Here is a 12,317-nt window from a genome sequence, read left to right as displayed (position 1 = left end):
TTTTTGTTTTTATTTAGTTCATCCTGTTTGGCATTCACTGAATTCTTGTATCTGTAAATTTACCTCCTTCACCATATTTGGGAAATTTTTAGCCATTATTTCCTCAAATATTTGTCTGCACCTGTCTCTCTTCTCCTAAGTCTTATATAACATGAGTACTAAATTTTTTGATATTGTCTCATAGCTCTCTGTGATTCTTCTCATTTTTTCCTGTTTAGACTGAATTATTTCTATTGATCTGCCTGCAGGTTCATTGAATTTTTCCTCTGTCATATCCATTCTACTATTGGGCCCTTCCAGTGGATTTTTTATTTCCATTATTATATTTTTCAATATGACCAGATATCCCTTTTTTAATAGTTTGGTTTTCTTTGCTGAGCACTTCTATCTTTGCATTTGCTTCAAATGTGTTAACTTTCCTTTTATGTATCAGGGTCATAAATGCTGATTTTAAGTCTTTTTCTGATAATTAGAGCATTTGGATCCTTTTGTGCTTGGTATCTTTTATCTTATTTCTTGGGAGCTGGTTAGGTTTTCCTGGTTCTTTGTATGATTATTTTTGGATTGTATCCTTGACATTTTGAGTATTGTGTTATGATATTCTTAGTCCTGTCCAAAACCTCTGGAGAATGGTAGGTTTTTTGTTTGTTTGTTTGTTTTTCTGAGTGTGTGGTTTCTTTTTTAGCTGAGAGTCAGCCTGATTAGTTGTAGACTCTTAAGTCCTGACCTGCTTCCTATGAGCTGTTTTTCCTTGCAGTATTAATTTCCAAAGCATTTGTATGCTATTTTGGTTTTTCCCATATTACCCAGGGACCCGTGTGGTCCCTAGTCCACACCATCTTCAGTTCTCAGTGCTTTTCTCAGGTTGATTCTGGTAGGTTTCACACAGGGCACCTCAGGAGTGAGTGCAGGTGTACAAATTTAAAGGGTATTTTTCTCCACCTTTCTTACCCTTCACCCCATGATTTTCCCTTTACTCTCTTGCAGGGGCTTTCTGTTCTGATGTTCTTGCTAGAAAATCAGACACTTTTGGGGACACCTGGGTGGTTCAGTCGTTGGGCGTCTGCCTGCGGCTCGGGTCATGGTCCCGGGGTCCTGGGATCGAACCCCACATCAGGCTCCCTGCTCGGCGGGAGGCCTGCTTCTCCCTCTCCCACTCCCCCCCGCTTGTGTTCCCTCTCTCGCTGTGTCTCTCTCTGTCAAATGAATAAATAAATAAATCTTTAGAAAATCAGACACTTTTTATGCAATGTAGCAGTTCCCATAAATGTAGCTTATGCCTCTAAGCAAAGCGGGAGTGGGGTGGAAAAATAAAAATTTCTCTACCCACAGCAGCTGTTTCTATGTGTTGGTGGGAAAAGGCAGTGTAGCTACCTGGTGTAAAGCATAGAGTATCAGAAGTGTTCTATTCTATGTATGTTGGTAGGTGATCTGCTTTGTTGCTAATACTGGCCGAGTAGAAAACACGGAGTGTCAAAAGTGTTCTGACACACAGGGGTTGCTGTTATTGTTGCTTGTGGTTCAGGGGAGTAGGCACCATGCCTCTTTGTTGCTGGTTCTTTCCTGGTTTAGGATCAGGAGAGTCAGCAAGTATCCTCCCTGAAGGGCTGCTTCTGTTACTGAGAAGACAACTGCTGTTTTTGTTGCTGGCACTTGTCTGCTGTAATGGCCTCACAGGGCCACTGCTGCTGGTTGGGAAGATGAGAAGTGCCACCCAGAGCCAGCACTTGCCTGGTGTGGAAAGGGGGAAATCGATAGTTCTTTGACCTGTAAGGACTTCTTTCATTTCTGGTGCCAGCACTGAGGAGAGACTTGCAGCTTTGTTACTTGTGCTTGGCTGGCATAGGGTAGGTCAGATCACAAGAGCTTTGTCCCACAGGCCCTTCACCACCCATCTGCCACCCCATGTCTTGGGGAGAGGAACCTTTTTTTGGAACTTTCTGTCCGCTCTTGCTCTCAGTTGTTAGTTGTGGACTGCCCCAGAGCCTAAGTCAAGAAATATAGAAAGCAGAAACCATCCCCCAACTGCTGTTTAAGACCTGGGTTCTATACCCTTTTTGCTTGCTCTTATTCACTATTCATTGTCTTCTGGTAGTTTCGTCCCTCCCCTCCCCGCCCCTTCTCATTAAATGTAGGCTCCATGACCAGTGTGGAGCCTAGTGTGGGACTTGAACTCACAACCCTGAGATCAAGACCTGAGCTGAGATCAGAGTCAGATGCTTAACTGACCGAACCACCCAGGTGCCCCTTACCTTCTTTATTTTGTTCAGAATTTTTTGTTGTAATTAAATTGAGAGATGGGGTAGAATGTGTGTATTCCATCATGAGTGAAATTGGAATCTCCTATAAAACATATTTTAATTCACTCCAGTTCACTGTTCAAAATTATGAGCTAGGATTTCAGTACCTGTTCTTGGCTTTGTGCAGTAAAACTTACTGTACTTGACTTATGCATAATGAGAATGCTAGAAGTCTAGTGAACCACACTTGATGTGTAGTGCAGGAACAATGCCCCACCCATGCTCTAAACCTGGTTTCCTGATAAAATTGTGGTGGTCATTGCCAGAAATTGGATATCACAGAGTACCACTGCCTCTTAAGAGCCGGGCATTTTCTCTTGCAGGAGGTGTGGTACTGTTGCCCTTAAGGAGACTGCTATGGTCTGAATATTCTCCAGAATTCATATGGTGAAATCATAACCCCCAAGGTGATGGTATTAGGAGGTGGGGCCTTTGGGGCCTTTGGGAGGTGATTAGGTCATGAATGTGGAGCTCTCATGAATGGGATTAGTGCCCTGTGAAAGTGGCCCAAGAAAGCTTTCTTGCCCCTTCACCATGTGAGGTTATAGGAAAAAGACAGCCTCTGTGAACTAGGAAGTTCAGATGGTAAGTCTGCTGGCAGTTTGATCTTCAACTTCCCAGCTTCCAGAACTGTGAGAAAAAAATGTTTATGGCTTATAAGCCACTCAGTTTATGGTATTTTTGTTATAGTGGCCCAAATGGACTAACATGGAAAGTTATCACTCCATTGTCCATGAGTTACAGCTCAAGGGAATGCAGTGGCTGGAGCTGGATTGCATTCCTGTGTCACATGTATAAGGGAGGCTGGCAAAGTTAGCACCTGACTTTTCCACTTCTCAATGAGGGGTAGTCTCTGTCTTCTACCCCAAGAGTTGTTATGGGGGGAATTTCCTAACTAGAAAAGAGAATTCATGTTCTCCATGGCCGGAGAGAATGACATGTTATTTGTATAGTCACCATTTACACAACACAGTTGCTTAGTTTGCAGACTTTGCCTTCATCTGTGGTTACAGCCCAGACCCAGTTTTTTAGGGAAACCTGTTGTCTCTGTCTTTAAAACATATCCCACATCTTCTTAACCTCTGAACACTTCACTGCTGCACCCTAGTCCAAGCCACTGTCAGTGTTCGTGTGAACCACAGCACTATCTTCTCAATTCCTATTTTGACTTGCAACAGGCTTTTCTTCACAGAGCAGCCAGAATATTTTTTTAAGCGTTTATTTTGATGTAATTTCAAGTTTACAGAAAAGTTATAAGAATAGTATATAGAACTTCCTTATGCCCCTTTTCTGGATTCATCAGTTGCTAACATTTTGCCCCACTGCTTTATCTTCCCCCTCCTTCCTTCAGCAACTAATACGAACTCTGTCCCTCTTTCCCTCCCCACACTTACATATCTCCCCCCACTCACTCACATAGGTATATGCACATATATACGAATTATGTGTGTAATATTCCCCAACTTTTGTGAAATAAGTTGTAGCCATCTTGCTCCTTTACTCCTAAATTCTTCAGTGTAGTTTTCCTAATAACGTTATATTTTTTTAACATAACCATGAATTTAACCTTGATAAAATACTGTTATCTGATCCTTAGTCCACAGTTGTCTCAACAATCTCCTTTATAATTATATTCCCACCAGCTTAGTAGTCGTACTTTTTTTTTTTTTTTTAAGATTTTACTTATTTATTTGAAAGGGGAGAGTGAGAGAGCAAGCATGAGGGTGGGGGTAGGGGCAGAGAGAGGGGGATAGGCAGGTTTTCTGCTGAGCAAGGAGCCCGACATGGGGCTTGATTCCAGGACCCTGTGATCATGACCTGAGCCAAAGGCAGATGCTTAACTGACTGAACCACCCGGGTGCCCTTGCCTTTTTGTTTTTTAATTGGGAATAGTTCCTCTACCTTTTTTTTAAAAAAAGAGTCTTTGATATATTTGAAGACTATAAGCCATTTATTTTATAACTGTGTAGAAGTTGTAAATATATAGCAACAGATATAGGATTTGATTTTGCCTGTTTTTCCTCATCATTAGAGTTTGGGTATGCATTTTTAGAAAGTCTGTCATAGAAACACTATTGTGTGCTTCTTACATCCTCATATCAGGAAGCACATGATACCAGTACATCCCAGTATTGGCAATGTTAATTTGATCACTTGTTTAAGGTAGTGTAATACCAGATCTCTTCCCTGCTGTTTTCTCTTTGTACTTATTAAGTAATTTGCAGGGGGATTTTGAGAGTAGGGAAATACTCTCCCTGTTCATTATCAACCTTTTCTCCAACAGTTTTAGCATCCATTGATGATTCTTGCATGAATCAGTTATTACTGTGATGATTACAAAATGGTGATTTTTCTAACTCCATCATTCATTTTATATTTATTATCATCCTATTGCAAGGAGGAGCTTTCTCTTATTTATTTATTCATATACACCCAGGAGTTCCTAGTTTAGTCAGTCATTTATAATCCATTACTTTCATTGTTTATTTTGATGCCCTAATTGTCCCAGTAGAAGCCCCTCAACCTGCCTTTATTCTTTAACATAGCCCCATCATTTTTGCACTTTCTTATTTTTTGGCACAACCAAATGTTCCATGTTCATCTTGTATGAACAAGAATCAAATATTTCTTCAAGGAGCCCTATTTCCTTTCAGTGGAGAATGCAATTTAGAAACCAGGATCTCTGTGCTAGGCTGGGGTATCATTGCTTCCAGCCATTCTCAGTATACAAAGCTCAAGAATAACTTACACACATCCATATTCACCTATATTTATATCTACCTGTTAGAAATCGTGGGTTCAGGGGCGCCTGGGTGGCTCAGTCGTTAAGCGTCTGCCTTCGGCTCAGGTCATGATCCCAGGGTCTTGGGATCGAGCCCCACATCGGGCTCCCTGCTCTGCGGGAAGCCTGCTTCGCTTCTCCCTCTCCCACTCCTCCTGCTTGTGTTCCCTCTCTCACTGTGTCTCTCTCTGTCAAATAAATAAATAAAATCTTTAAAAAAAAAAAAAAGAAATCGTGGGTTCATATTGATATCCCTGATTTCAGTCAAATTCCGTAGGGTTCATTCTAGATTTTCTTCTTTCCACTTTTGTAACTCCGTTTTCTAACAGGGAGAAATTCATTGTCCTCAAAAGTATTTCTTCAATTCCTTAATTCTTCATTGTAGTGAAAGCAGTTCCAGCATTCTTAACGCATACCACTGCAAAAAAGAAATAAGTGTGTTAACTAGAATTCAATATTTATTTATAGTTCTTTTGGTCTTTAGCCTGAGAGTATATATATTAGTTTTCTAAGACTACTGTAATAAATTATCACACACTTGGTAGCTTAAAACAACAGAAATTCTTGCACAGTTCTGGAGGCCAGAAGTCTTGGAATCAAGGTATTAGCACAGCCATGCCCCCTCCAGTGGCTCGAGGGGAATCCTTCCTTGCCTATTCTAGCTTCTGGTGACTCCTGGTGTTCCTTTGGTTTGTGGCCGCATAATCCAGTCTCTGCCTCATCTTCACAGAGCTTTTTCTTCTTTGTGTCTTCTCTTCTGACTCTTTAAGGTCACACTCACAGCTTCTAGTGATGAGGACATGAGTAGATCTTTTGGGGGGCCACCATTTAATCCAGTACAGAGTGTATAGTTACTTGGGTTGTTATCTTCTGTTTATTCTTTCAGTGTGTTTGTTGTTCATTTGAAATACAGTAGGGTCCATTTGTTTCTGCTTATATTGAATTTTAGGTTCCTCTCAGCCTTATTTGTTTGCTTTTGAATATGCAAAACAACAGTTGCAGAATCTAAGAAGTTAATAGATATAGAATTACAAATTGTGGTGACTGTAATTAAGGAAATGGACAGATACTTGGGTGGAGAACAATAGAATGGGCCATATATACTTAGATATAGGGCTAGGTCATATTATTTGAATAAGTACTATATAAACTGAGATTGGAGGAATGAAAAGAGCTTTCCCACAAATGGAAAAGCACATGAGAAGGCCTTGGTGTGGGGAAAGAGCTGGATGTATTAGAGGAAGTGAAAGAAGGCCAGCCTATTAGTGCCTGTTGGGGAAGAGGGAACACAAAATAAGTGCAGTTGTAAAGAAAGCAAGAGCCAGAACGAGTTGTTGTAGACTATGTAGAGAGGCTAGAGAGCCAGTGGAGGACAATAAGCATTGGCATTTTTAGAAGTGTATGTATATATATATATATATATACACACACTTCTATGTGTGTGTGTATAAATATGTGTGTATATAAATATATATATTTTTAAAGGTTTATTTATTTGAGAGAGTGTGAGCACTGGCGGGGGTGGGGGCAGATGGTGAGGGAGAGAGAGTCCTAAGCTGACTCCGCTGAGTGTGGAGTGCAATGCAGGGCTTGATCTCACGACCCCAAGATCATGACCTGAGCCGGAACCAAGAGTTGGACACTTAACCGACTGCGCCACCCAAGCACCCTAGAAGGATATATTTTTTTTATTTTTTATTTTGTTTTATTTTTTATTTTTTTAATTTTAATTTTTTTATGTTATGTTAGTCACACAGTACATCATTAGTTTTTGCTGTAGTGATCAATGATTCATTGTTTGTGTATAACACCCAGTGCTCCATGCAGTACCTGCCCTCCTTAATACCCATCACCAGGCTAACCCATCCCCCCACTCCCATCCCCTCTAGAACCCTCAGTTTGTTTCTTGGAGTCCATAGTCTCTCATGGAGACGAATCTCCCCCTCTGATTTCCGCCCCCCTTCATTTTTCCCCTAGAAGGAGATTTTTAAAAGACTGTATTGATTGCTAGGTGGAGCACATGAGGCAAGAATAAAAGTAGAGACAAGTGTCAGACCAGTTACAGTGTATAATAACTGACATAGAGGCATGAGGTAATGTTGGCTTCTGTAAGAATGGTGAGGTGAATAAGGAGAAAAGTGGATAGATTTAAAATGTATTTTGGGCCGAACTGACAGGACTAGCTAGGGGATTGAATTCCAGTGGGGAGGGGTTTTAGGTTTATGGTTGTTGGAGTATATAAGGATGATCTCCAAGTTTGTAGTTTTAGCAATTATGGAAGAAGTTGATTGCAAATGAAGTAGACATTAAGAATCAAGATTTCCCTGTTGGCCTATTATTATGTTTGAAATGCCTACGCAAATGCAAGTGTCAATTTGATAGTTAAATATGCAATCTTAAGCTCAGGAGAGAAAATGGAATCTCAAACCTCCCATCTAGTCCCATTACTTCAGTTCATGCTTCCCTACTGTACATCTCTGGTTCCTGTTTGTACCCTCTCAACATAAGCAGATTGTCAGGAGTTGGCTAGATCTGTATGAGGTATTGTGGGCGATTTGGACTATAGATGGTCTTCAGGTTTATATGTGGATATTCCAGTTCCAATTCATTCTCTCCAGAGAGCTATAGTTATTTTCCTTCCAAGTCATTTAAATATGCACATTTTGTTCCTTACAGCAAGCTTTATTTTGGACCCTTACAGAATAAGAGATTTGGCTCTTATTAGGTTTTAGGCTCTTTTCTGCCCCATCTGAACATACTGTATGAGATTACTCTAGCCGACTTTGCACCTAGAAGGGAAGTGTGTGTGTATATTCATGTTTGATATGTACTCTGGTTGATTTGGTGTGTATGTCAGTTCGTATACCAACATTACGTTGTTTTAATTACAGTATTTTTATATTATGCTCTATAACTAGTAGGGCTAATCTTCTTGAATCATTTTAAAGATATTTCTTCTTTTCTCACATATTTATTCTTATAGATGTAGAATTAAGATCGTTGACACATTTTTAAGAAGTGTGGATTTTTTTCCCTCAGCCTCTTGCTTCTGCCTTGATTATTTGTAAATACTTTCTATTCTTATTTTCCATTGAGAAAAGAGTCTTTAAAGTAGGGCCTATCTGTCTCTCTCTTTTTTTTTTTTTTTGCCTATCTGTCTCTTACTAGGTTTTTCCATTGTTTCCTAAAGAGAGGCTGTCAGTTTCCTTTCTATTTCCTTCCTTATGAAGCACCTGTTCTATATAAGTGCTGTGTTAATTTTTAGGCAGGGGAGTTATACAGTGAATTAAACAAAGTGAAATAAACAAAGCATATTATGAAATAAAATTGGGAGAGTATACTATATTTATAACTAAAATAGTGTGCTCTTGGGAGGACTAAAAATTTACTTTTAAGTATGATATGTCGGTTTCTGGTCACTTTATTTTTAAGAATCTTTTTAAACTATCTTTTTTCCTATATTTTTATTTTTTAAGGGTCATACAGCAATGCTTCATACTGGTTCATGGCATCCCAAAATAAAGGGAGAATTTATGACTTGCTCAAATGATGCGTGAGTACTGTTGATAAATCATCTAATACATTCTTTCACTATTTTCTTTAACATTTATATTGTAACAAACTTGCCAGTGAAGTAGGAGATAGAGTATTAGGAATCCTGATGTTTACATTATTCTTGGTCTTTACTTTTTTGTTTAAATAAGTATGGAAACTATGAAAAAGAGGGTTCATATAAATTCTAGTACAGTTTATTAGGGAGATCAGTGGATCAGACTGATGCTATTAAGTGGACTCAAATGACTTTGAAGTTGTGACTAATAATTTGTTACTTTTTATAGTAAAGATTGATATCTGAGTATAATACCTTATATAAGTTTATTGTTTAAGTGATTGGTTTTTGGAAATAATAACTGAAAAAATTGTTTAAATGGTTATTAAGATTCTACAGCATTATATCTGTTGGCCTAGGACTCAAGAATACTACAGGGAATACTTGAGCAGCTTTTTCCTATATGGTTATATTGTATGATTAATTTTTAGTATTCAGAGTAGTTCATAAGAATGCACTATTTGTGGTATTATAAATGACAATGGAAAACCTTATAAATTAAAAAATATAGATGGTGTTATTTAGGTGAAACACTATTTTAGATAAAAAAGATTGTTGTTTTTAGGTTATTTTGTCTCATCTTTTTACTTTCTGATATTTATAATTTGCCTCATTTACCTTCAAAATTCCTGTTAACATTCTTGGATAGTTTATGTTTTCTGGAGCTGATCTTTAGGATAACAGACAAAAGACATAATTTCATTTCCATACGACAGTTTAAAAATTAATTTGATCTAAAGGGAACTAAAATTTGGGTATCTATACAGAATATGACTGGAACAGGATAATACAATTTGATTAAAATTTCTGGTAAATAGAACTATGCAGTTCTAATTTCTTTTTTATCTTTGTCTTATTATCTTTCCAAAACTTAAATTATGTATGTTTAAAGTGACATTCCTTACTTCAGCAAATCAAGTATCTGATTTCTTCAGTAATTAAACTTAGCAGGTAATCTAAATTAATAGTATCCCATGACCGAGTAAGGTTTATTCTAGGAATGCTAGGATATTTTACAATTAGGAAATTTTGCCATCAAGAAGTTTTCAACATAATTCATTATTAAATAAGTGAAAAGTTACAAATCACATGATGTTATATTATATAACATTGACATTTGACAAAAGTTAGTAGTCTTTCGTAGTTGAAGTTCTAAGTAAAACAGAAATAAGAAGAAATTAGCAAAACCTGTTAAAAATTAGTTACCAAAATTTAAAATAAATATTGTATTATATATTGAAGTACTAGAGCTATTTGCATTTAAATCAAAAGACAAGAAAAAAAAAAAAGACAAAGATGCCCACAACTATTTAGAGCCTTTATGCAGTGTAGATTTAGAGACTTTATACAGTGTAGTAAAATAAGAAAATAAATAAATTGATAGAAGTGTTGGAAGAAAACAACTATTAAAGAATAGAGGAGCCAGGCTATTGTGGTTAAAAACTTCTGCTGAAGAAAGCAATTGGAAAAAACAAAACAAAACTTTTGTTCTCCAAACTACTAAGGATCATGCCAAGTGGTAGGCTCTCATGGTTGCTAACACAATAACTTTATGACCTCTAGAGAAGCTTATCCCAAATTGATATCCAGGATATGTAAATTAGTAATTTAAAGAAAGGCATTCCATGGTCTAATAAGTTTGAGAGACTTTGAATGTTGTATTCCCAGGCCAGTGGTCCACAATAAACATTTAAATGGTTTGTATAGGGTTTAAAGAAACATGTTTAACTTTGTTAATCCTCTGAACAATAGTTTGGGTAAAGTTCTAATGCATGACATCACTTTACTGGGTATAAAGTGTAGTTTATCCCATTCTTTGAAAGAGCAAGTCTTCAGTTCCATGCCCAGTCACTGATGTTCTAGTATATTGTACCTTTGAAAATGTGCTCCAGTTTCCTTTTACACTGTACAAATTGGGTTTTGTCCATACTTTTATATGAAGATCAGTGGGCTTTAATCATAGACCCCAATTATACGTACTCTTTAAGACCTTTTATTTATTCATTTGTTTATTTATTTATAGATTTATTTATTTTAGAGAGTGTGTCCTTACATGGGGGGCGGGGCAGAGGGAGTGGGAGAGAGAGAATCTCAGACAGACTCTGCACTGAGTGTGGAGCCTGATGTGGGGCTTGATCTCACTGATTTCACCACCCTGAGAATATGACCTGAGCTGAAATCAAGAGTTGGATGCTCAACCGACTGAGTCACCCAGGTGCCCCTCTTTACCACCTTTTAGAAAAATCTACCATTAATAAATTCAGATGGTTTGTAGTTAGAGTGACTTTCTTTTGGCCTTTGACTTTGAGGGTAGTAATTAGTAATGGGCTAAGCTGTGGGACATCAGCCCAGACGCCTATTTCAATCAACAAATACAGTATGCTCACTGTGTGCCAGGTACTCCTGGATATGATCTAAGTCTCTGCCTTCATGATGCTTACATTTCAGTGGAGGTGAGTGCTTGGAGACAGACCAGGTACAGATGCACTAATAAATTAATATAGTTTTATGTAGTAATAAGTGTTGAGAATAAAATAAAGTAAAGCAAAAGGGTAGAGAAAGAGAGAGTAGAAGTGTATATTGTATGTAGAGTAGTCAGAGAAAGCCTCTGAGGAGGTGACCTTTTAGTTGAGAATTACACCATGCACAGGAGGCAGCCCCAGCAGATAGAGCCTTCCAGGCCAGAATGGCAGCATACTTCAAGACCTTAAGAAGGGAGTGTATTAGAGCATATTGGAGGGGCAGAATGTCTGGTTTTGTTGACATTTTGTAGGTTGATAGAAAAGGTAGAAATGACAGGAAGTGAATTTGGAGAGGAAGGCAGAGACTAGATCATATAAAGTATTGTAGTCTATGGTATAAAGGGTTAAGATTTTAACGTAATTATAAGGCCAGCCAATAAAGAATCTTAAGTCTGCCCTATAGTATTATTGAAGATCAAAAACATGGGAACGTTCACTTTACAGGGTATTAAAATTTTCTAGTGACCTTGACATAATAAAGGCCATGAATGAACATCATACTCAATGGGGAGAAACTGAGAACTTTCCCTGTAAGGTCAGGAACAAGACAAGGATGTCTACTCTCACCACTTTTATTCAACATAGTACTGGAAGTCCTAGCCATAGCAAACAAACAAACAAACAAAAAGAAATAAAAGCATCCACATTGGTAAAGAAGAAGTAAAACTTTCACTATTTGCAGATGACATAATACTATATGTAGAAAACTGTAAAGACTCCACCAAAAAACTACCAGAACATGAATTCAGTAAGGTCACAGGATACAAAATTAATGTATAGAAATCTGTTGCAGTGTCTATACACTAATAATGAAGCAACAGAACGAGAAATTAAAGCAATCCTATTTACAATTAACCAAAAATAATAAAATACCTAGGAATAAACTTAACCAGAAGGGGAAAGCCCTATAGTCTTTCTTTTTTAAGATTTTATTTTTAAGTAATCTCTACCCAGCGTAGGGCTTGAACTCACAACCACATGATCAAGAGTTACACACTCCACCAACTGAGCCAGGCAGGTGCCCTGATCTATATTTAAAACTATAAAACATTGTTGAAAGAAATTGAAGATGACACAAATGGGAAGACATTCCATGCTCATGG

The 12,317-nt window shown here is 37.8% G+C and overlaps 1 protein-coding gene across 2 annotated transcripts in view; it reads left to right on the top strand.

Moving 5' to 3' along the window:
* Positions 1-12,317, top strand: part of WDR70 (WD repeat domain 70) — a 290,555-nt gene that overhangs the window by 101,518 nt on the left and 176,720 nt on the right. For both annotated transcript variants that reach the window (XM_027605240.1, XM_027605241.1), the window contains one exon: positions 8,559-8,635. In XM_027605240.1, the coding sequence (XP_027461041.1) occupies positions 8,559-8,635 (77 nt within the window). The remainder of the gene's footprint in view (positions 1-8,558; positions 8,636-12,317) is intronic.

This window comes from Zalophus californianus, chromosome 5, assembly GCF_009762305.2.
Source record: "Zalophus californianus isolate mZalCal1 chromosome 5, mZalCal1.pri.v2, whole genome shotgun sequence".
Taxonomy (NCBI): Eukaryota; Metazoa; Chordata; class Mammalia; order Carnivora; family Otariidae; genus Zalophus; species Zalophus californianus.
This window is presented reverse-complemented; position numbering and strand designations above follow the sequence as displayed.